This window comes from Peromyscus eremicus, chromosome 3 (genome assembly GCF_949786415.1).
Source record: "Peromyscus eremicus chromosome 3, PerEre_H2_v1, whole genome shotgun sequence".
In the NCBI taxonomy this organism is placed as follows: Eukaryota; Metazoa; Chordata; class Mammalia; order Rodentia; family Cricetidae; genus Peromyscus; species Peromyscus eremicus.
In genome coordinates, this window is record NC_081418.1 from 80,565,730 (window position 1) to 80,591,454 (window position 25,725).

General features: G+C 42.9%; 1 protein-coding gene across 1 annotated transcript in view; it reads right to left on the reverse strand.

Moving 5' to 3' along the window:
- Il12rb2 (interleukin 12 receptor subunit beta 2) overlaps positions 1 to 25,407 on the reverse strand; it is a 69,234-nt gene extending 43,827 nt beyond the window's left edge. The window contains exons 1-7 of the mRNA XM_059257055.1: positions 25,392 to 25,407; positions 24,979 to 25,263; positions 22,237 to 22,351; positions 21,173 to 21,357; positions 20,059 to 20,201; positions 15,673 to 15,823; positions 6,769 to 6,848 (exon numbers count right to left, since the gene is read on the reverse strand). Of these exons, the coding sequence (XP_059113038.1) occupies positions 6,769 to 6,848; positions 15,673 to 15,823; positions 20,059 to 20,201; positions 21,173 to 21,357; positions 22,237 to 22,351; positions 24,979 to 25,263; positions 25,392 to 25,407 (975 nt within the window). The remainder of the gene's footprint in view (positions 1 to 6,768; positions 6,849 to 15,672; positions 15,824 to 20,058; positions 20,202 to 21,172; positions 21,358 to 22,236; positions 22,352 to 24,978; positions 25,264 to 25,391) is intronic.
- Positions 25,408 to 25,725: the final 318 nt, after the last annotated feature.

The following is a 25,725-nucleotide window of genomic DNA, read 5'->3' on the forward strand; positions in this document are numbered from 1 at the left end:
TTGAACTAGGTAGCACAGCTCTATCTAGACTAGAGGGTGAACTCTTAGCTGGACCAGTTTGCACTTACCTGAGCTCTTCCCTAAGGGCTCTGCTTCTGTGCTGATTGAACCAAGAATGAAATCTCATGGGTGTTGCCCTGGAATCATAATTTCTATCTCAATTTGCAACTAGAAATGCTGTAAAATAAGGGAGACTTTTATGAAAGCAAAACTCTATTTTCCCTTCTGTGTCTGCTTTCTAATTTGGTAACTCTCTTCCCCTGACTCTCTCTTTTCTGTCATTGGCTACATTCTGCTCCCTAACCAGAACCCTCTACCTTTCAGATGAAATAATGGATAATTAGCAGTTGGGGAAGAGCAACCTTTCTTCTCACAAATAACTGTCTTTGGAAATTCTGTGTCCGTCCGTGATAGGGCAAGGACTGGAAAGGAAAGAAGAAAGCATGGAATCTTACAACAAACCATCAGCATTTTACTGTTGCTTTTTGTACTGGCTAGTTTTATGTGTCAACTTGACACAAGCTAGAGTCATCAGAGAGGAAGGGGCCTCAGTTGAGAGACTGCCTCATGAGATCCAACTGTAAGGCATTTTCTCAATTAGTGATCAGGGGGAGAGGGCCAGCCCATGGTGAGTGGTGCCACCCCTGCACTGGTGGTCCTGAGTTCTATAAGAAAGTAAGCTGAGCAAGCCAGGGAAGCAAGCCAGTAAGCAGTATTCCTCCCTGTCCTCTGCATCAACTCCTGCCTCCAGGATCCTGCCCTGTTTGAGTTCTTGTTCTGACTTCCTTCAGTGATGAACAACAATGAGGAAGTGTAAGTCAAATAAACACTTTCTTCTCCAACTTGCTTTTTGGTCATTGTGTTTTGTAGCAGCAATAGAAACCCTAAGACAATCTGGTACCAGGAGTGGGGTATTGCTGTGACAGACCTAACCATGTTTTGGGGAAGATTGTGGAAGGACTTTGTGACTTTGGACTAGAAGAACCATTGAGTGTTAAAAACTCTCTGGGATGTTCTTTAGGAGCTTGGAAGATAAGACGCTGAGAACAGTGCAAAAGATGGAGGCCTGGATTGTGAAGTTTCAGAGGGAAGTTTAAAGACTCTTTCAGGGTCATTTGTTATTTTTAATTAAGATCCTGTGGTTCTGGTTAGCTGGGGCTGAAGAATCAGCTGTGATCAACAAGATACCAGAACTACTAAAGCAATATTTTGATTTGCTGGGATACTTGATGCTGGTTGGCTGGAGCTAAGAAATTGGTGGTGATTAAGAAGAGACCAGCATCACTGAGGTGAAATCTGAGAAGTGTTTCCTGAGAGCACAGAGAAGGTGTGTTCCAGAGGTGGCCAAGGTTGTATCTTGTGCTGGCAGCTGGACTTGGTAATGTATAAGAGTCAAAAGTGGTACTAGTTTTAAAGGTATGAAGGGGTCATTGGAGAGCTGCTGAGGCTTTGTCACTGTGAGAGGCCAGGAGAGGCCTTTGGTGCAGGTGCGGCCTTGATGGCAATTGAAGGCCCAGGACGTTGAGGCTTGGCACCATGAGGAAAGCCTATGAGAGGCTATTGGTGAAAGTGCAGCCCAGTTGCATCACAAGATCCCAGTGTTTTGGAGATGCCAGTATCATGGGAAGACCACTAAGAACAGTAGCAGCAGTGGAGTGGAGCCAGCCGGAGCTTAGAAGACAACCTGTGTGTGCTGCAGAGGGTAGAGCTAGAGAGGTGACCATAGCCCTTTTCAGGAGTCTAGAAGATCAAGAATGAATCCCAGATAATTGGACATTGAGTTATTTATACTGTTTGAGTTTGATTTGACTTGATTCAGATTGTGATGGTGCCCTGGTTCTTCTCTCTTGAAGAAGGTATTTAATTTAATTTAATTTTGAGTTTTAAAGGAGCTCACAACTGAAAGACTTGAACTTTTAAAAGACATTGTATATTTTAAAGAGACTGAAATTTTAATATGTTTGAATTTGTAAAGACTGTGGGACTTTTAAAATTATTTATGATTTTTAATGTGAGAACTTGGGGATAAATAAGAAAGGAAGAGTTGTGGCTCAATAGTGATGGGTTTGCGTGGTAAGTTGACAAGGGGCCAGTTGTCCTGGCTGGTTTTATGTGTCAACTTGAAACAAGCTAGAGTCATCAGAGATGAAGGAGCCTCAGTTGAGGAAATGCCTCCATGTGATCCAGATGTAAGGCATTTTCTCAATTAGTGATCAATGGGGGAGGGTCCAACTTATGGTGGGTGATGCCATCGCTGGGCTGGTGGTCCTAGGTTCTATAAGAGAGCAGGCTAAGCAAGTCAGGGGGAAGCAAGCTAATAAGCAGCACTTCTCCATGGCCTCAGCATCAGCTGCTGCCTCCAGGATCTGCTCTGTTTGAGTTCCTGTCCCATTCTTCAGTGATGAAGAGCAATGTTGAAGTGTAAGCCAAATAAATCTTGTCCTCCCCAACTTGTCTTTTGGTCATTGTGTTTGTAGCAGCAATGGAAACCCCAGGGCACTCTTGTTGCTGCTTTTTGTGTGTTGTCGTTGTTTTGAGAAGGTCTGTAATCTCAGCACTTAGGAACCCGAGGCAGGTGGATTGCTGCAAGTTCTAAGCTGCCTAGACTCCATAGTGAGTTCAAAGTCAACCTGGGATGCACAGGGAAGCCTTGTCTCAAATAATGAACAATAATACAATCCCTGAAACTAAAAACAATCTCTAAATAAGTTAAGTGGCTTGTCTGTCTTCCATTTCCACAGGGCAATGTTTCACCAAGGTGGTGCTTTCCATAATGAAGTTTCAGTCCCAGGTCTCCCAACAAATGTCATCCTTGTCCTGGGAACTCATGCTTCTTGGTCTAGCTCTAGTCTTACTGGCTGTGACATCCTTTCCCTGCTTCTCACTGTTTATTCCTGATCTATTGGGTGATGGATCAGAATGCCTTTCTGTTCACACTTGAACTCTTCCTTAACCCACAAATATCCTTATCACCCTGCTCCTATGTCTGTTCCCCTGATGGTCTGTGAACTTTGGGATGCAAGGCCTGGGTGGGGCTTCCATATCCTACCAGGCAGCAAATGTCTAGCTCTGAGTTGCTTGCTCACTTGTTTGGATGGCAGAATGGATGAGCTCCTGAGCAATCAGAGCTTTGTCATGGGCTGTGACATAAATACAACAGATGGCAATCAGTAATTCAGGTGTCGACCCACCAGATGAATAACTCTCTGATGGAGGAACCTCTGAAAACTGATTGCTTCTGTCTGTTATTTTTTTTTCATGTGCCACTACATTTCTTCCCTAAAAACAGCTATGGTTATTTTCCCCATTGCCTGTGTGTTTATCTCATATACATGTTCCATCTACTGGGCACACATATATCTGTGGATGGTCAGGAAGATTATTTCTTCTTAAGCTATATAATTTTGATGAATTGAAATAATACCAGGATATTTTTCATAGCTCAGACTGACATAGGAAAATGACAATGTTCTCAGCTACAAAGACAGTTGTAGATTTTACACAATTAGCTGATTTAAGACCTTAGAGCAAATTCAAAGCAGACTCGTTGCCCCTGCAAATGAAATGCACAAGGACAAACCCCCAGGTGTCTAATTGTTGAACCAAGGTCAGGCATGAAACAACTTTAGTGCCACTGCTTTGCTTGCAAAAGCCTGGCTAATAACATTAATGACGTAACTCCCTGCACAGATTTTCTTGGCAACTGACTCTCTGCACACACTCCTAATCTCACTTTTGTGATACAAGGCTCAAGGTTCAGCCAACTAACTGTTTATTGTTTAGGTCCCGAATTTCAATGTCTCTCTCTCTCTCTCTCTCTCTCTCTCTCTCTTTTTTTGGTTTTTCGAGACAAGGTTTCTCTGTGTAGCTTTGCGCCTTTCCTGGAACTCACTTGGTAGCCCAGGCTGGCCTCGAACTCAGAGATCCGCCTGGCTCTGCCTCCTGAGTGCTGGGATTAAAGTCATGCGCCACCACCGCCCTGTGAAATGTCACTCTCTTTCAAGGAACACTGACCACTCAACTTTACATGCTTACTTTACAGAGTGTGCATCAGGGAACTTGGCTAATAGCTAAGAGTTGCCATGGTTACTCACCATGCCCAGTCAGTGTGACTTCTCTAGCCTGTGATTTCTCATATGTTACAAAATGGCTCTGTTTCTTTATTGTTTACTCAAAAAAATGTTATTTGACCCTCAAAATGTAACTCATATATTTGTCCAGAGTTTCTCCTGTGAGAGAGATGAAGATAGATGTATAGGAGAGAGATATGTAGAAGAGAGATGTGTGAAGAGAGGTGTGTAGCTGTGTAGAAGAGAGATGTAGCCGTGTGGAGACAGAGAGATCATTAGGAGAGGAGAGATTTTTTTCAAGATGAACTAGAAGAGACAGTTACCACCAGAAAGAGTGTGTTTTCTTTCTTATTACCCCCTCAGATAGAAAAATTTAGCTCTCACTACATTCATGGATTTTTTTTTTTTTGGCATACCCTGTGCTGCTGAATGCTGGCCCTCCAGGCAGTGATAGAGCTTCATCTGGACACAGATGTTGCTCTCCCATATCAGTGGGCCTCAACCATAATTTTTGTGGTCAATACTGAGGAAATTAAGAGGCAAGTACAAAGGCCAATGTGACTTTAACACATTGCCATGTTTCTTTCAGGCTCCATCTAAACCTACACATTGAAGAGAGTTTTCCTTTAAAGGATGTGTGCTGTGGGAGAAAGGCACACAGGAGTCATGGGCTCAAACAGGTGTGCAGTCAGAGCAAATGGCATGAAGCATTGGATAATAGGAAGTGGCTTACAGGATGCTCCTGGTGTATGGCCACACAAGTGCAGAACCTGCCACAGATTCTACAGCATTTCTTCTGTACTGCATTTCTTCCATTTCTTAGATTACCTAAAACTTTTGGGCTTCAAGATAGGGCCTACTTTTTAAAATAGTTATGAATAAACAAAAGTACAGGCTATTGGGCCAGTGAGATGGTGAAAGCAGGAAAAGGCACTACCACCATGGCTGATGAACTGAGTTTGATCCCTGTAACCCACATGGTGGAAGGGAAGAACTGATTCCCCCAAGTCTTCTGACTTCTATACACACATCTGTGCATGTGTACACATGCAACAATAATAAAAATATTACAAAGTACAGATATTTTTTAAGGAAGTGGAGTTTTCAGGAGAAACTGAAATACGAGAAAATGATGAACTGTGGAAACATAACAGTGAAGTAAAGCCTTCTGCATCTTAGCACACCACACATTCACATAGATACACATCTACACACTTTATGCTACCTTCTACCCACATATGTAAACCTTCTACCCACTCACATCCTCACTCATATACACACTTACCTGCATGCACACATTCATTCCTACATATAGGCTCACAAGTCACTCCCTTATATATACAAACTCCTATGTACATACTCATCCTTATATCCATACAAACACATTCATACATACATACATGACACAATCTCATAATGCACCCACCCACCCACCCACAGATATTCATGGGAGTACACTTACACCTGTACCTACACACACTTTCTCCCTACAGGGGTTGCACCCACTCAACATAAACACCCTATAAAAGTATAAGACCAATTTCACATTTCCTTTCATTCAAGAATAACACTCTGTCATTGCCTTCACAGGCTGGTGGAGTTCTACTTTGAACTTCCTGGGTGCCCCTCTTTGCAGTTATGGGGTGTTCCAGTGTTGTTAAAGAACCCTCATATGCATGCCCTCGAGCCCTCCCTCCAGTGCAGTACCACTTGGGCCTTATTATAAAACATCCAATCTGGATTTTTCATTTACAAATTATGGCTCTCAGCATATCTTACTTTGAACATTGTTCTTGGAAGCAGCTTCATTTTGAACTGCAATGTTAGTTTCAAAGTGAAGGGCTTGGTCATGATGCAACAAGTTATTTTTAAGGGATTCTCTTGTACCAGACACTGTGTGTGTGTGTGTGTGTGTGTGTGGTAGGGGGAGGTGGGAAGGAGCTTTGAGAAATAAAATATAGTACACCTCACCTGGAAACCTTGTCCTGTGAGCATGCAGTCATAGCTGAATTCAAACAGTATTTTGACTCAACCAAGATGACTCATCAAGTAGTAGAAAAAGATTTAGAGAGGCTCTCGAGTCCCCGTCTCCACCTAGTGACTGGATGACCCTAGGCATGCACTACCTTCCTCTGGTTTTTTAGATATTCCTATCTGGTACCTAACCCACGGCAGTTGAGAAAATTAAATGAGGTAGTGATACTGGCTTTCAGCCCAGATGCAACTTTGCTTCTTCATAAGAAAGGCGGGTTCTAGTGTTCTGTTGTTCCCGCTGAGGAGGGTCACTTTCCATTACCATTTAGGTTATTTTCAACTTCTTAAAACCTTTGCTCTTTGAACAACTGTGGGAAAAATTCCTAAACACCCACACTCTCAATTTTCTCATCTTTTCTTCCCTGAGGATGACTCAATAAGACAGAAAGTCTCTGCGGAGCACAGTTTTGGAGGAGTGGTGGCTAAGGGGAGGGTATAGTTTAGAGACAGAAATGCTGGTCACGGAAGTGGGATGAAGCGAGAATGTGAACATTGGAAGAGGGAACTCAAATGGAGTGCTGATGACATTAAGTCAGGTATCACGGAATCATCTGAGCTCCCATGTCCCTAAAGTGCCATATCGAAGCCACAATGGAAGCAGAAGGACATGTTCTCATACTCTATTAAGTATATACTCTCCTTGAGTTTCAAATTGAAAGCTTACCTTCCAGAAAAGAGAGATCTGTTGTTTGTTAGAGCCGATGTTCTGTTTCATGTACCAGATGTCTAATGTCCCAACAGGCTCTGATGGAGGGAGGGGTGAAAAGCACATATTCACGTAAATATAGATATATACACAGTAGAAAACCTTTAGAAGTCAATAGATAATTCTGGAAATAGGATTATAGGCTAATTTCAATTTTCACTGTAATCTAGTATTTCCTGTTTTATTTAAAAGCAAACATGTATACCTTTGGCACAAAAGTAAAAGAAAGAAAAGATGGATACTTTGAAGAGAAAAAAATTAAAAATACTAAGAAAATTTATTTCCTCACTTACCTTTAAAATATATTAACTCACATTTCATTTGTTCATAAGTATTTAAGTTAAAAAACTCAAGGTATGTGTGATTATTTATTTATTTTATTGGAATGTGGGAAAGCAAGGACATAAAGGAAACCAAGGTATTGTAAGAACACAAAACACAAGTACAAATAGCAAGCCTTATCTTTACCCCAGTCCTAAACTGAGACCGAAGTGTGGTTATTTGGTGTGATCTACTTGGAGCAAAGGCACATCTCCTTTACTTAGAAGCCACAATGCTGAGTAGAGTATTTAGGACGTAGTAAGTGTTGTTCAGTGACGAAGGAACAAACCAGGCAATGTTATTCATTTGATGTCAAAACACAAGCTGAACAAATAGAAGAAATAAGCATCAAGCTACAAGACAATGGTTGAATATAGTACAACTGAACTTGAGAAAAGCAAACACACTTGAGTGTTCAGCCTGCAGGCCAGAAGAGGGCACCATATCTCATTGTAGATGGTTGTGAGCCACCATGTGGTTGCTGGGAATTGAACTCAGGACCTCTGGAAGAACAGCCAGTGCTCTTAACCTCTGAGCCATCTCTCCAGCCAAGTAAACACACTTGAAAAAGAGAATAATCAGCCCTGTGCAGAGTGTGTGTGTGTGTGTGTGTGTGTGTGTGTGTGTGTGTGTGTGTGTGTACGTGTGTGTATGTATGTGTGTGTATGTGTTTGTGTGTATGTGTGTGTACGTGTGTATGTGGGTATGTGTGTTTTTCTCTCCTACTTGACAGATTTGCTTTTAGACAGGAGTACAACCGTTACAACCAACCACTGAAGTTATCTGCTGTCACCCAACCCATCTTCCTTCACAGGGAACTTGCAGTGTGTTTGAGGTGAGGCCGCACTGGGATTCCTTCTGGAGTGTAGTTCCTCTCAGCCGGAACAAACTTTCTAGCATAGTAACGCCTGCTGCCTGCTACGTGGATAACAAAAGCTACACAGCTGGGGAGAGACTAGCATTGGGAAAGGTAAGGCAAAGCGGGGCAGCCCTGTGCCAGCACCCTTCAAGGGTCTACTGGGCTCTTCACAGCACCACCTTCCTCATGTCCTGCTGGCATTGGAGATGGAGTGCAAGGGGTACCAGGGAACCAGGCTGTCTACCACAGAACCCTGCTGTGTGACCTTTAGCAGACACACCCTTTAGCAGGTTTCCTCAGCTGTCAAATGGTGTTGATGGCTCTCTATCATGGGGGCTGTTCTGAGGATTTAGATGAAGAGTAACGCCACGGGGTGTTTAGCTGTTGCTATTTTTCTCATTTGAAGACTGAGCGGCTGAGTGGTTAAGAAACTTAACAATTAATAGTTACAGAAGTCAGGCTCTGAGCATGGGTCTATTTGATCCTATCTCCTGGTCTGGGCTTTGCAGCAGGCAGTGACTTGGCTCTGAAAAAGCTTGTGACTTCTCTATGAAATTCACATTCCCCATCAGGTGGATCTCTTCTATGGTTCTTCTCTCTCTCTTCTGCCTTCTACTTGTGTGTGTGTGTGTGTGTGTGTGTGTGTGTGTGTGTGTGTGTGTGTGTTTGTGTGTTGTGTTTTGCTTTTTTTTTTAATTTATCTAAAGCCCCTTTCTCCCTTCTCTCTTCCTATTAGGGGTAACATTGCTCTTTCAGCAAAGACAACAAGATGAGAAAAGCTTTCATAAAGCATTCTGACATGCTTTCAGTTCTTCAGGACATGAAAGAGTGCCACAGGAACTGAGCCTGGGCCTTGTATCTGAGAGTTCATGTCCCAAGAATTAAAAAGTACAGGCAACTGACACTAACCACTGCGAAGTGCAAGGGAAAGCTTAGCCACTGCCATGTACATGGTCTCACTGAGCCCTCTTCTGATATAGCAGACTCACGTGATGACATCTGCTGTACAGCTGTGGACAAGGAGCTTGGCAAAGACCAGATCGACAAAAGACTCAGAGCTGAGAGCTGCAGCCAGCTCTTGCTATCTCCAAAGAGCCTGCTTTCCCTCTTGCAGTTTGCTATAGTGAACAAAGATCTGTATTGAACGTTCCACAAATTACATCGTCCAGGCATTGACCATGTAATTAGGATTGGGCGTGTTCAGTATCCAACCAGTTGGCTTGTTCACAGCAATAACACCTTCAACTAATTACATATTGGCAACAGATTTAAAGGTATTGCTCACTAGATTGCTTGTTAAAGATCCAGCACCTAACAGATTATTACAGACTGGGAATCAAATTCTGCACTGACGCTCCCTCTACAAACTCCAGAACAAATGTAAATGAAGTTTTAGTGGTGCTCTCCAGCACAGGACTCAGACTGCCTTCCCTGGATCACCAGCGGCCCCTCCCTCAGACCCTCATCATTCTCTTGCAAATGTACTGCATTGGGTCTGATCCCCAAGAGAAAAACAAGGAATTTCTTAATAGCCTATACTTTTCCGCTACTGCCCCCATCTCTGTCTTTCACAGAACTTTTTAGAAAGAGTTGAGCATTGTGGCTGCCTTCATTCCCGCACTCCACATGCACTCTCTGCCCATGTTATGTGACATCCCTTCCTCCATGCACACTGATCGCACAGCTACAGGCTGTCCCAGTCACCAGGTCTAGTGGATACTTCTTCGCTCTCATTTCGTTGCATTTCTTAGCATCCCAAGTCAAGAAGTTGTTTCTATTCTATTTTTCCGATGCACAGATTTTTCTGGAGACATGATTATGTGTGAGAAAGTGCTGAGGAAACCAAGGTTTCAAGCTGTCTCCTGCTGCTTCATCCACTCTACTATGAAGGAATTAGATTAATGATGGGAAAAGCGGGTTGTAGGTAATACAGAGAGTGCAACTTTCAGAAAGCTCAAACAAGGAACGCTAGATGTTGTTTAGAGACACATGGATGAGAAATACACAGCCCGGGACAGTGCGACCAGTGGGAAGACATGACAGGAAAAGAACATATTGGTAATGTGACAGAATTTAAGACAAGTGTTGAATCTGGAAGTGCTAATGTTGTCCTACTTGTGATGAGATCACAGATGAGAACAAGAAGAGAAAGATAGCGCAAGAGACCAACAAAAAACCAAGACCATGAGATTTCCGAGAACTCAAGCACATTACACATTTCAAGAGGGCAATTGCTCCTTTCCTCACTGCAAGACCTTGAAGACTGTAAATCCCAGACAAAGCACCTTGTGTCAGACTGCTGTGAACCGAATCTATAGGATGGATGGCTTGAACAACATACGTCTGTTTGTATGGTTCTAGAGGCTGGGAAGTGAAAATCAAGGTGCTGTTAGATCTGAACCTAGTGAGAGCCTGCTTGGTGTGGCTGTCTTCTTGCTGAATCCTCACACAGGAAGTGGGTGAGTAGGAGACAGATCTGTTTTCCTCTCCTTTCGACATCTTCATACTCATAATCCAGTTACTGGCAAAAGTCTCACCTCCTAATTCTATCCTATCAGGGACCAGAGCAGAGCTTCATTATATGAGTTTTATGGGAACACGAACTTTAGTTTTTAGCAGTGAAGAAATGTAAAAAGGCTACCAGATTCCTCTTTGGGGTTATGCTTAACCTTGGTGTTGCCTCCCCCAGGAATTTTGCTATATCCTTTCAAGATAAATTGCAACTCCTGGAGTCTGAAGTTCTGACTGGTTGTCGTTATGTCCCAGCACAAGCTGTAGCTCCTGATGCAAACACATTTCTTGTAGGCCACGCTTTCTATTACAACAGAAAGCACTTTCCAGTACTGGGGTGGCCATCGTGTATCAAATAACTGAGCACAGGCATTTATTTCCTTAGAGACAGGGGCAACCTTAGGGAAGACTGAAAAAGAGGCAAGGGTCTGGACTCCGGCTAGATCAAAAATGACTTCCCCAACGAAATGTTTGCATGCGAATCCTTTTAGTAGTATACGAAGACCTTCATTCTCATTTTCTCCAACCTTAGGCAAAGAGATAGAAGCATGATAATCTCTGAGCTTATTCTAGGGGTTGACAACCAAGGCTTGTGAGCCAATTCCAGCCTGATTCTTGTTTTTGTATAGTTGTAAACAATAATAGTTGCTTGGCATTTTTAAATGGTTATAACATCAGAAATATCAATTTACATGGAAATTACGTAAAATTCAAATGTTGGTACTCATATATGGAGTTTTTTGGAATCCAGTCACATCTCTGATCGATGCCAATGCTACTTAGCTGCTTCAAGAATGACTTTTAATAATTGCAGAGACTACATGGTCTACAAAGCTACAAGTATTAACTTCCTGGATCTGCAGATAAACCGATTGCTAACTCCCAAGCTTCACTGTGATGAAAGGCTTGTTTTCTAAGATGTTAGAATAACTCTGGTATTTAATTGTTCACATCTACCCTAATGGTGATAATAGTTTAGTATAACATATGAGTGAATGAATGAATTTCCTGGCTTCTCAATGTGAGGAAGGGTGGCTGTAATGGGTTGCTGAATCTCTCTCTCTTGGGCATTTTTCACTCATCTGTGCTGTCAGAACGACATGAGGCACTTCTTTGCCACTCTGATCTGAAGATAAGCATGCCATGCCTCCATAATTAATCCCCCAAATTCATTGAAGCGAGTAGCACTCAAACCTGTACACAGAGAGTCACATACCTAAAAGGAGGCCTATTCATCTTAGTGGAGCCTTCTGCTAGGTGTTGTGACTGTTGCGTGTGCACAGGTCTGCATACTTTTGAGCTCAAATGTATGAATGTTCTCTCACTAGAAAGAAAATTTGGCTTCAAGTCCCCAGAGTCAATACTGCTTTTGATGGATGCTGAATGAGAAACTGTTTCTCAGAAAGTGACATGGTTTCCTTCCTCCTCCCCTTCCTTAGTGGTCATTTCTCTGAAGACCAGGACAGGAGTCAAATTTAACACCCAAGGAAGGGGCCCACGTGCAGTGAAGAGAGTCTTCACTCAGTTGGAACGACACAAATAGCCACACCTGGGCCACCGGGGGACACGATGCTCCTCCCAGGTTTTAGAAGTTTAGCCCTCAGAAAAAGAACCCTCTCACAAATCATTCACAGTTTCAGAGAGTAAAGTGAGTTACGTATGACTAGACACTTAGAAGGGTTAAAAGGAAGAAGTGTTAAAAAAATTTTCACACGTTTAGGTTTACGTCAGTTGGTGTTTCAAAAAGAAACTGATGACAGAAAAGAGTGGTAAGGGGTGTCAACCACAAAGCTTAAAGTAAGAGCAGCGAGTACCCACAGAAAGATCAAACACAGAGAAGCAAGACGCAGACATCGAAAGGAAGCCTACAGGCCGAGGTAAACCACGCCTCAGTTCTCTGAGTGTCTGCCCTGCTCTGAACACACATAAGCCTCACAGTGACTGGTGGCTTATTTATAGCATATTAGAGTTACTAGCTTGCCTTGGAGAAGTCTGAATTTATCAGGTAAGTGCTAAAAAAAAAATAAAAATAAATCCTTTTCAATACATCTAAGTAAGCCATTAATCTGTGTGTAAATGACAAGGATTCATAAGCCTTGAGGTTCTGTAGTTTATAGCTTGGACCCATGTGATGTAATAATGTAGCTTACAGATGTCTAGACCCATATAGTCTTTTGGATTTGAATATCAAATATGACCCTTTGAAAAATCTTATCTGCACTGTACAAACAAAATCAAGTCTATGAAGTATTTAAAAAAATATTACTTCACACTGAGGGGAGTGGTGCATGCCTTTAATCGCAGCACTCAGGAGGCAGAGGCAGATGGATCTCTGTCAGGGACCAAACATGGACCATGGAAAAGTACTAGCTAGGCCAGAGAACAAGCCCCTGCCCTAAACCAGATGCCCCCAAAGATAAAGAACGGGTCAGGTAGGTCAGGTAGCATAGCAACAGAACAATGGGCCCTGACCAGTGACCTTACCACCTAGCACAACACCCTAATGACTTGCACGTCTCCCTTCACCTGCACGTAGGGCATGTCATGCACCCCTTCCCTCCTTCCTGCCCCCTCCCCCTCCCATGCTATATAAGCCTTGCTGAGGAGAATAAAATTTGCAGCTTGATCAGAACACTGTCTTGCTGTCTTCTCTCGTGTCTCCCTGTCCCTTTCATTCTCTCCTACAGGTGGGTCGCCCCCGTTGACACCCCGCTGGCCGGGGCAGATCTCTGAGTTTGAGGCCAGCCTGGTCTAAAGAGCAAGTTCCAGGACAGCCAGGACCACACAGGGAAACCATGTATTGAAACAAACAAAAAAACAAACCAACATTACTCCAACTACATTAAAGAGTGCAAAGAAAAATCTCTGGAACACAGAGGGGCACGTGGGTCACTAATGTGATCTTTAGTCAGAAAACGAGGTATTATCACTCACTAGATAAATCCATTTTAAATATTTTCTTACATGGAGAAATGCAATTACCAAAAGACATGAAGATTATTATCCAAACTCTATATTGGGTGTAATAGTCTCATAGTAGGTATCAGGCCTCTCTGGGGCCTTGGATGCCACCAGCTCATCACTGATAGGTCATCAATTACCAAAAGACTATTAAGAAATGGGTTGTGGTGGCACATACCTTTAATCCCAGCACTCAGGAGGCAAAGGCAGTGGGGTGGTCTCTGAGTTCGAGGTCAGCCTGGTCTACATATTGAGTTCCAGGCTAGACAGAACTACAGAGTGAGACTCTGTCTTAAAACAAACAAACAAAACCAACAAAACCCCCAACTATTAGAAGCTCAAAGAGTGCAGCTCAATCACAAGGCTGCTTCCCATATACACATACTCCCACCTTCATAAATAATCACTTAGATGTTCACATCAGTATTATAAAAACTCCAGCTGGGTGTGGCAGTGCACATTTTTAATTCTAGCACTTGGGAAGCAGAAGCAGGCAGATTTCTGTGAGTTCAAGGCCACCCAGGTCTACATAGTGAGTTCCAAGCCATCCAGTAAGAATTTGTCTCACAAAACAAAACTCTAGATAGTAATAAGCAATTGATTACATTCCTGTAATTTTTCTTTGATTTAAATTTACATGAAGTATCATAACAGTGTCTCAGACCTGATTAGGCCCCCAAACCTTAGCACAACTGACTCCATGATGGAAGTACCATTCAGGCTGTTAAACTCAGCATGTAGACAGCACCACTGGCCACAACTAAAACAAAGACCTAATCCATCAAAGCCCATATAGTTCTGGGGAAGTCTCAAAATGTTTTGACCTTGCTTTTTAGCTTCTGTAGTTCTGCTTCTGGCTAACTGTTCATGTTAACTGAACTGTGTCAACCCAGAACATGGTTTTTGTGCTTAAGAGCTCACCCTGAGAAAGGCTCAGGGCTGCACCGGGATCCTGAACACCCAGTGTTGTCAATGGCCGGCTAATAGAATTTCTCTTGGCTTAAACCCATGTCCGAGCAATCTTCTCTGGTGAATGAATACCCCACAAGAGTATGAAAAGTTCTATACTATGCCACTACCGAGTGCTTAAAGAAACAAAACGAAACAGGATTCTTGTGAATTCAAGGGTTGTTACTATTGGGAAGGAAGTGTTTTCCAGACACCACAGGGCCGGTGCCCATTTGAATTCACAGTGGTTGAGACAGCATGCACAAGAGCTGCACAAGCTCAAGCCAGATGAAGTTCCAGCGCGGAGAGGGGAGGCAAGCATGGAGTCCCGCCTCCTGCTGAGGAGCTCTTGGCAACTGATAACTGCTGGGAGAGGGAGAGTCAGGTTTCTCTAAAGGTGTGTGGCTCTCAGTGGGTTGACCACTCTCCAGTGGAGGCCACACATCCTAGAGTATATGGGCAGCACGAATGGAGCTTCATGGGTTTTTAAAACAAACAAACAAACAGGAAAAAGAAGACATAATTGTGTGGGTTAGTTATGAATCTGGAAGGAGTTGGGGGAGGGAGTGATATATATGATCAAAATATATTACACAAAACTCTTAAGGAACTAATAAAAATGAGAACAATTTGTTAATATGACAGAAAGATTATGTAAGAATTTCTGTTTCAATAAAATGTTTGCTCATATTTCAATGAAATTGACTTCTCAATAATTATCAAAAGGAAAAGCCCATTAATTAGATAAAGACTTGAACTGGTTATGCTGCTCCTAGTCCTGGCACAACGGGGCTCCTTTAGGCAGGATAACATCATAGGCTTGAAGAAGTGCAATGCAGCATTTGAAGAAAGAGGATTGTTGGACATTCCTTTTATTTCAGGATACTGTCTTCAGAAATTCTTTCAAACTTTTAGTATGGTTTATAGTTTCTAAATAATCATTTATAATTTTCAAACAACCAAAGAGATAAAATACATCAAAGAAATGAGATTGATTACTGGCTACAGCTTTGGGGAATAACAGGTACTGAGACAGAAAGAGGAATAAGAACACACTTAATTGAACACTAACAAAGCCATGGTTTGACTGATGGAGAACAGGGGTAGGACCGGCCTCATGCTCAACTGCTTAGCACCATAAACGTACCTTCCTGGGCAGTTTCTGTAGCCCATGCCCTGGAAGAGTCTACTCCAAGGGAGACTTTGCCTCTTCCCACCCCCTTTTTCTGCTTCCTCCACCTCATTTTTGGCTGGATGCCTACCTTCCTCGGGCGTTCGTGTTGTCAGTGACTTACTCCAGTCGCTCCAGCTTCCTTTAGAGAGATGTAGCTTGGAGGAAATCTGAAATTCATACTCTGTAAACGGTGTCAGATCTTGTAGGCTGTGTCTTCCTTTGGCATTTGTAGTGTTAACCTTGAATCAGATGAGATTTGTTACACTGAGAGACAATGCTTGTGCATTTTTAGAGAGTGGATTGTGTATTATGCCAGTCCAGTATGGGCAGAGGGTATGCAACGGCCAAGGCAAGGAGCTAAGGCTCCTCTCCTCACAAAACAGTAAGCATCGAGACCGGAGAGATGGCTCAGGGATTAAGAGCACTGGCTGCTCTTGCAGGGAACCTGGTTTCCATTCCCAGGACTCGCATGGCAGCTCACAACCATCTATAACTCCAGTTCCTGGGGATCCAATCAGATGCCCTCTTCTGGCCTCTGTAGGCACCAAACATGCGTGTGGTACACAGAAATAAATTACGCACAACAACCATAGGCATTAAAAAAAACCTGAAAATAGTAAACATGTTCACACTCTTTTGATTGCTTTGAAGTACATCATAGGTTACTCCAGCTGTTTTGGTGTTAATGTGCTAAGGGCGAGCCTGATGTCACTCCTTTCCTCAGTCTCCTCCTTCTACTCTACCCTCCACAGGCTCTAGTGACAAATACATGCTCTTACTCATTAAGGCAATCTTGTAGTACAGAACAGAACAGCAGCGCAGACAAGGTCGCTAAAGTGCCCATTAGTAGCAAATGGACTTAAAGAGGAGACAGCTCGGTGGTGCAGCATGTCCTCAGCATGTACAAAGCTCATATACAGAAAGGATAATGCAAAGAATTTTTAGATGTATGTATGTATGTATGTATGCATGCATGTATGTATGTATGTGTGTATGTATGCATGTATGTATGCGCCTGAGTGTTTGGATGTACACCACATGTGTGCAGGAGGTCCGAGGAGGCCAGTCAGAAGAGGGCATCAGATCCCTTGGAACTGACATTATATGCAGTTGTAAGTCACCCAGTGCGGGTGCTGGGAACTGAAGCCAGGTCCTCTGCTGCTGAGGTATTTCTCCAGCCTGATACAGAGAATTTCAACTTGAAAGGACAATCTAGATGAGATGACCTTTTAATTCTCTGGATCTACCATTCAATGAGAATGAATAATTGTAAGGTTACTGCATATGAGATGTTCATCTAATATAGTAGTTTCTCTTAAGAAAAAATCTCTAGAGATTAAGAGTCTGTCTGTTGGGGGCTGGAGAGATGTCTCACTGGTTAAGAGCATTGGCTATTCTTGCAGATGACCAGGGTCCAATTCCTAGTACCACATGGTGGCTCACAACTGTCTGTAACTCCAGTCTCATGGGATCCTCCCTCTTCTGGCTTCCATGGGCAACAGGCACACACAGTACACAGCACAGACGGGCCTAGAACTCTATCCTTTCTCTCAGCCTTCAGAGTACTGGGATTATAGGTATGTGCCATCACACTAGTCCAAAAATCTGTTTTTAAAGCCACGTGGAAAATTTCTACACCATAGACATAAAACTGGTTTCAGGAAAAAAATGTTAGTACTGTTCTCTCTCTGTCTCTCTGTCTCTCTGTCTCTCTGTCTCTCTGTCTCTCTGTCTCTGTCTCTGTCTCTCTCTCTCTCTCTCTCTCTCTCTCTCTCTCTCTCTCTCTCTCTCGCTCTCTTTGTTCTTTGTTTTTTTTGAGACAGGGTTTCTTTGTGTAATAGTCCTAGCTGTCCTGGAACTCACTTTGTAGGCCAGGCTGGCCTTGAACTCACTGAGATCCACCTGCCTCTGCCTCCTAATGCTGGAATTGAAGGCGTGCGCCTTCATGTTCTCTTGAGTCTCAACTATATGTGGAGCCAATCCCTTTGTATTATCATAAGCCACTGTACTTTACAAAAATTCTTAAAGGAATCATAATCCTATGTTTTTAAAAAAGTATTATTATAAAAAATGGTAGTGCCAGGTTGGGAAAACGGCTCAGTGGGTAAAGTTCTTGCTGATCAAATGTGAGGGTCCGAGTCAAATCTCCAGGACATGTGTAAATCCAGGCACAGGCACTTGTAATACCAGGCTCAAGCAGTGAGGTAGTTCAGGAGACCGGAGAATGCTACAAGCTCATGGACCACTCACCTGTTGTATGCATCTGAGAACAGAAACACACCCTGTCTCAAATGAGGTGTAATTGAAAGGGGGGGACTGACACTCAAGGTCATTCTCTGACCTCCACATGACACATATGCACTCCCAACACCCCCTTCCCCCCAATCGACACACACACAGTGTAGTGCCTAATATATCAAACTGCAATCCTTTCCTTGGGAATATCTAGTTCCATATAAGCCTTTGAGTACATACTCGAATATTTCTTTCCAATATGTTCTTAATGTTAAAAAAGAAAAACGAGAAAGGGGATAGAAGAATAAGGAAAAACAAATTATTTATTAAAAATAGGTTTATAAAAGCCCTTGGCTTAAAACAGTCAGACTAAGGGCCTGTGAGATCACTCAGCAGGTAAAGGTGCTTGCTGGGTACGCCTCATGACCTGAGTTCCACACCCAGGACTCACTGTGGGAGGAGAAGATGTACTCCCAAAAGTTGACCTCTGACCTCCACATATACACTGCAGCACACATGTACACACACACACACACACACACACAACAACAACAACAACAACAACAGCAAAATAAAATGTAAGGGTTGGGAAGTAGCACAGTGGCAGAACACCTGTTTGATACAGGCAAGGCTTTGGGTTCAATTCCCAGCACCCCTAAAACCAAACAACCAATCAACCAACCAAACCTGCTGTTTAAAGAAAAGACTTTAAGGATGTCTTGAGATTGCTCAGTGGGTAAAGGGGCTTGCTGACAAGTCTGACATCTTGATTTTGATCCCCAAGATCTCTATGGTGGAGCCAACTCCCATCAGCTGTCCTCTGACCTCTACATGCCTCCCACTCCTTGCTCCATGCCCCCCCTCTCTCCCTCCCTCCACACCACCACATAAATAAGTAAATAAACAAAAATGAACAATGAAAATAAAATTCAAGATCAGGGATCAAAATATTTCATGTGTGTGTGTGTGTGTGTGTGTGTGTGTGTGTGTGCATGCTTGTTCATAAGTGTGCATTGTGTGGGGGGCATCATACATGTGTCTTTGCATGTGTATGTACATGTGAGACCCGAGGTCATTGTTAAGTGTCTTCCTCAACTGCTTCTCCACCGTATTTCTTTTCTTTTCTTCTTCTTCTTCTTCTTCTTCTTCTTCTTCTTCTTCTTCTTCTTCTTCTTCTTCTTCTTCTTCTTTTTTTTTTGAGGAAAGTTTCTCACTGAAGCTGGCTCTCACTGACTGACTGGGAGAGCTGGCCAGTGCCCTCCAGAGGTCCCTGTCTCTATGTCAGTGCTAGGATCACATGCATATGCTGCCACGCCCCACTTTTTAGTAAGGGTTCTGAGGATCCAAAGTCAGGTCCTCACACTTGCTCAGCAAGCTCTTTACTCACGGACCCATCTCCCCTACCCCAATCTTTCTTTCTTTTCTTTTTTTGTTTGTTTCAAGACAGGGTTTCTCTGTGTAGCTCTGGCTGTCTTGGAACTCACTATGTAGACCAGGCTGGCCTTGAACTCACAGAGATCCCTCTGCCTCTGCCTCCCAAGTGCTGGGATTAAAGGCATGTGCCACCACTGCTTGACTCACTTTCTTTCTTTCTTTCTTTCTTTCTTTCTTTCTTTCTTTCTTTCTTTCTTTCTTTCTTTCTTTCTTTCTTTCTTTCTTCTTTTCTTAGAATTTATCATATTTTAATGATTTATTTTTATTTTATGTACAGTGGTATTTTGCCTGCATGTATGTCTGTGCAAGGGTGCCAGATCCTCCGGACCTGGAGTTACAGACAGTTGTGAGCTGCCATATGGTTGCTTGGGAATTGAACCCAGGTCCTCTGGAAGAGCAGCCAGTGCCCTCAACCACTGAGCCATCTCTCCAGCCCCTCCAATGTTTCTAAAAAACCCAGAGAGATGGCTCAGTGATTAAGAGCACGTGCTGCCTTTGCAGAGGACCAAGTTTTGGTTCCTAGCACCCATATGGTGTCTCAGAACAACCTGCAACTCCAGCCTCAGGGGATCTGATGCTCTCTTTGGGCCTCTGGGGGCACAAGGTGCACATATATGCAAGGGAAATGCTTGTACACACAAATTTTTTAAAAAGCACACAGAAGTATGAACAACTTTCTGATGGATTTCCAATATGTGTTTCCAGGCTTAAAGTTCTTAAACTCCCTGCTTTGTTGACATGACAAGTCTGTGCAGCAATGTTGAGGCCCTTACTGATTTTCTCCCTTCCCTCTGAACACTCTTACCATATTCCAGGACCTGCTGTTCCGAGGCCGGTATCTGAGTCGATTGCACACCACTTGCTGCTCATCTTTCCACTGCAGGATACATCTGCTCCCAGAAACATTTAGAAAATTGATTCTGATGTCCCACGGAGGAAGAGGCCTCACTGGTAACCGAAACAAACCAAAATGTTCAAGTTAGGCTTTATGATCGGCTATTGCTTTAAGTACTGACATAAGCTATTTAAAATGTTGGTTTCACTTCTCAGCCATTGAGATAATTGCCCTTAACCCAACCTCATCTTTACCAAGTAGTGGATGTGTTGACCTCACTTACTGGATTTAAAGAAAACAGTATGCCAAGGACTGCAAAGGCAGAGGTGGCGAGTAGTGACCACTTCAAGAGAAAAAAATGTTAGGAAAATTCAAAGCAAAGCAAAAATACAGGAAAACCAGAAAAGCACAGGAAAAGATGGTGGTGTACACACAGTTTTTCAAAAGACAGAAGGTGGATGAGGAGAATGGTGGAGAGCAAATAGGTATGCAAATAGCAAAGAGGTACCACAGGAAGGGAGAGAGACACGGTGTGAGTAGGAACTATAGGCAGGATAGACAGGTAGGTCCATCTGGATGGTTGCCAGTTGGGATGCTTGAGCTTGGCCTCTAATTTAGCTAGGCCAGTTCTATTGTTCACACGTTGCTGGGACTGGTTCGTTACAGTTTCCAGGGACGAGAGCTAGAGGCTAGCATTCTCAGAGAAGATACATCTGTATCTTGGCACATTGTATGCACAGTGTGCACAATGGGGGTAGCCAATGGGATAAAAGGACACCTGTAAGACCTCCCGGGACACTCTTCAGTTAGTGGTGGCAGATGCTTCTGTCATGGGAAGAAGTCAGAAACTCTTGACTTCTCTAAGAGAATGAAGTTGAAGGTCCCATTCTGCAGCCACCTCTACATGGCCACAGGCCAGTCCTTCTTTTACATGCATCAAAAAAGCCACGAACTTTGTCTGTACCCATTGGTTGCTTTCCATCAGCTCCTGTCTCCTTTAAAACAACTACACACAGAGGATTTGAGTGAGCTTTAAGACACTTTTCATGTGCCAGTAAACGAACCTGAGAAACTGCAAATTTACCTATGTCCAAGAATGTGAATGTAAATGGAAATGAAGAAGAGTTTCCAAGGTCATTGATGGCAGTGACACTGACTGTGAACGTGGATTCAGCTAAATCAGAAGTTAGAGTGGTTCCAAGATTCAAATGACTACATTTCTGACAGCTGCATAGGCCCTGACAGGTCACATTGTTTGGTCCAGTTAACCTGTAACCCAAACACAAGGCTGTTTAGCAATATACTTTACATGCTGGTTCCTGAAATTACTACAAAAGAATACAATGTTCTAACATCAAAAATTCCAGACACATTTCAAGGCTGGTCTTATTACTAGGGGATATACTTGAATCCTGTTCTTATGTATAAGACCATGTCTCCTCCTTCCCCATTTTTTGGTACGACTGAAATCTTTTTAAATGAATGCTCTTGTAGAGGGGTATTTGCCTACACTGTTCAATTCCCCCAAAACTGGCTGTTATCTCAGCTCCTCAAGGCAGATCCAACCTTAATCCAAAGGACCTTTGAGGATCTGACCTCCATTGGATGAAAGTACGGCGTGAGCTCACAGTACAGTGGTAGGAAGACTCCAATCCCGGTCCCATTGTCTTTTCTATCTCCTATCCACCTAGGCATAGCTGGACTTGTGATGGGATTATGGGATATATTCCAGGAAGGGAGGCTCCTCATATCCCCTCTTCTTGTGGACTCTTACACCAGCCAACTGTATTTTAAAATGTAATTCCTCCAAGGAGAAGTCCATTTATGTATCATGATGCCCAAGAGTGTAAGATTGCAGAGGAGTGGGGTTTTACACAGCCAGCTCAACCCAATTGCAGGGAAACCATCTTGACCGAGGTCTTGGATGACCCAAAGAAAACCTTGAATGAGAATGTAGGACCAAGATATCAGGCCTCATATTTCAAATGACTGGGGCAGCTCTCACTGACAGACACTGGGAACAGTATTTAAATTCTAGGTGAGGAAGCTATTGCTGTTTTTCCTTGACATATAACAAAAATGTTTGATACTGATGAAAGCCATGTAAGATAGAACATATACAAAACAGCCACATAGTCCCTTACTCACTGTAAAGTGTAGTGGGTTTTCAGATGAGTATCTTGTCCAGGGTCCCAGGTGCAGGTCACAGTCCCATGTTCTCCTTTCTGGATGCATGATATGTTTCGAGGTGGCTCTGGAGCAACTTTAAAAAGGAAGAGCAAGACTTGGAGTTTGAAATATTCTGTAGGTGATCTCAAGATCACATTATTATTATTTGCAGTATATTGATAATTTCTTCCACATGCCCACAAGTCTACATGAAGTCATATTCTAACATGTTCATATTTGCTTCCAAGGCATGAATTTTCTCTAATAATTAAAGCAATAGTGATGACTATTGATCACTTCTTATAGCCTAAGCCCTGTGCCAGCTCCCTGCCAGAGAACTCCACAAAGTAGGTAAGATTATTTTTCACTTTATCAAAGAAGAAACTAAGACTTAGGAAAACATCTGGCCCAGACTACAAAACGATGAAGGGCAGAATCAGGGGTCCAGTTCAGGTGTGGCTGGTAAGCTATAATTCTACCTTTTTTTTGTGTGTGTGTGTGTGTGGAAAGACAAACATCTATTACTCCAGGGAGACCCACAATGCCAGAGAAATAGCAACTCATTATAAGAAATTTTAAGCCAGGCATGGTGGCACACACCTATAATTTCCTCACTCAGGAGACTGATGCAGGAGGACTGTGAATTCAAGAGTAGCCTGAGCTACATAGATCAACCCCATCTCAACAAAGAAACAAAAACAAACAAACAAAAACAAATCTCTATCATCAGTGACAAATTAAAAGACAACAACAACAATTGTCTTTGTCTCCACGCACGTGAAATATGCTGCCCGAGACCCTGTATTGCTTGGAGCACTTTATGAGCAGGTACAGCTTACGCATACAGATGTTCACAGCTTCTAGTCGCCAGACATAGGCCTGGCTGTTGAAACAAAGTTATGCAAGGCAAAGGGGGTCTATTTTCCCCTTTGTCTGTTTTGTATATGTTCTATCTTACATGGCTTTCATCAGTATCAAACATTTTTGTTATATGTCAAGGAAAGGGGGTGAGCATGGGTGTTTTGTCTGTGTGTGTATCCAGGCACCATTTGCATGTCACAGAATACAGAAGAGGGTGTCAAATTCCTTGGAACTGGAGTTATAGATGGTTAGGAACCTCCATGTGGGTGCTGGGAATTGAACCCAGGTCCTCTGCAAGAACAGAATTAACGGAGGGCTTTAAGAAAACACTGAGTTGAACAGCCACCCTATTCTAATACTGTACTGAGACTCCCATGCAGATCGATGTGCCTTTGGCAAGATTAAAAAGTGCACACTGCAAAATCCTCCCCATCTTTTCCAAAGCTGTAACTGATGGGGAAAATATCATTTTTTCTTTTCTTTTTTTTGCTAGCATCCACCACAGATACGTACACAGTAGTGTTCGTTGGGTGGTTTTGGACAAGTTAGCATCTCAGCATTTAGTTCTATTGACTGGGTATAATGATATATAGCACTCATGGTTCTATTTAATAAAATAATAAATCATTCCTTTTGCTAAAATAATAAGCATTTCCTTGCATATGTGTATTTAGGCATATATACCTCCAGAATAATGGAGGCTAAAGAGCTATAGAATCCTTCAGGGCCCAACCATGTTCAGCAGCTTGCCTAGCTGGACCCGAGAAGCTGTGGGCTGCTGGCTGGGAACAGCAGGCAGGGGTCTGCGGGCTTCCCTGTGCTCATGTCGCAGAGGCCAGTTGTGATGTTTTAGTTTTTTCCTCTTAGCAGTTGCCTGGAGTGTCAAACTACACAAGCCAGTAGCGTAAAAGAGTTCCTGTGGGGAAAACTTGGACCAATAAGGAGCTAGGTAAAGGCTTTTCCCCTTTTCTTGCTAGTGTGTTTCCATATGCTTTTCCCGGAAATGTCCTTAAGTGTCCAAACAGTTAGCAGTATTTTCTGCCAAGGCCTTGTCAGCTTAGTAACATCACCATGATGTACCATCATGTACACATAATGGTGTTTCAGTCTACAGATCACATTTGGAACAGTGTTTCTGTGAGATGTTGTCACCTGGCGATGCCATTTTAGCTTAAGATTACTTTATGCTGTTTGCACAATGGTGAAATTAATGACACTTTTTCTAGAACCATTCCAATACTAAATGATGCATTAACTGTATTTCCTAGCGCCTTTCCTCACTCTCAGGTCCCGTTTTGAAGTATTAGCCTATCAGTTTTGCATTGGGCAAATTTCCAGGCGTGTGACAGCCACTCCTCATGGGTGAGTGGAGATGGAAAAACTACTTGCTGTGCAATAAGTGAGGGGAGAGGAGGTGCTCCCCAGTGTGCTGCCTGCCTGGGATGCAAGTTGGAAGAGACACTCTCCCATCTCTTCAGGAGCTTGTAGCTTTGAACCAGTTTCCCTAAATCAAGAGGGTGTGGCAATCTAGCCGCAGAGCCAAAGGCAGAGAGTAAGCAAATTCTCCCAATGGCCAGAGAAAGAGGAAAGGAAAAAGGAGAAGAAGTGAGAGAGAGTGAAGGTCCAGAGCTGGGGAGAGACTAAATAAGAGCTGCTAAATAAGATCCCAATTCTGTTGATTTCTGGCCTTTTCACACCAAGATTCTCATGCTGCTCTCACAATAAAATACTTAATGTTATGGAAGAACAAAGAAATCTGTCTGATGTTTGGGTTCTATTTACGTCATGTCAAATACACACACACACACACACACACACACACACACACAACTTCCTAAGAGTTCAGAAAGGAGTGCTCACCACCAACTGAGATCTCCACCCCACACACTGGGTGCTGGCTCCTGCCACAGTCCAATTTGCAGACGAATAAGGTCACACCAAGGGGAAGGTTGGTGACTTGAAAAGTGGAGGAGTTACCATAGTGTAAATGGACCCTTCTATCAACCCTGAAGAGGATTAATGTTTGAGAATTAGAAGGAGGAGAACAGCCGTGTTTGGGATTCAAAGAGCAGGAAATATTGGCAGCTGACCCAAGGGGAATCACAGGGGATGGCTTCACAGTCACTGTGCCTCGCTTGCACACATCTGCAGGAAGAGACAAACACAAAAATCAGCTAGGAGGAAGACATCCATTTCGAGATGGAGGGTTTGTTCAACCCCCACAGCAGGGTGACATCAAAACTCATCAGATCACAGAACTATTAATAACCTACATTGCTCCAGCAGCATTGGCGATGCTGGAGAACAAAAGACAGCCATACTAACATGTGTTTGAATTAAATATATATTCTTCTCAAAACATCTGTGCTAATAACCACAAGATAATAATAATATATATATTATATATAGTAATAAACACAAGAGGAAAATATCAAGAAAGCAGCATTGAAAGAACATTCTGGAATGCAGTTCCTAAATCTCTGATGGGACTTTTTCACATGCAGATTTCATACCAGAGCACTTAAAGAGAGCTTCCCATGATAAATTGCATGTTTATCTTTGTCTTTGTAATTTAAAATGCTTATTTTAATACTCATATTAAGAAAA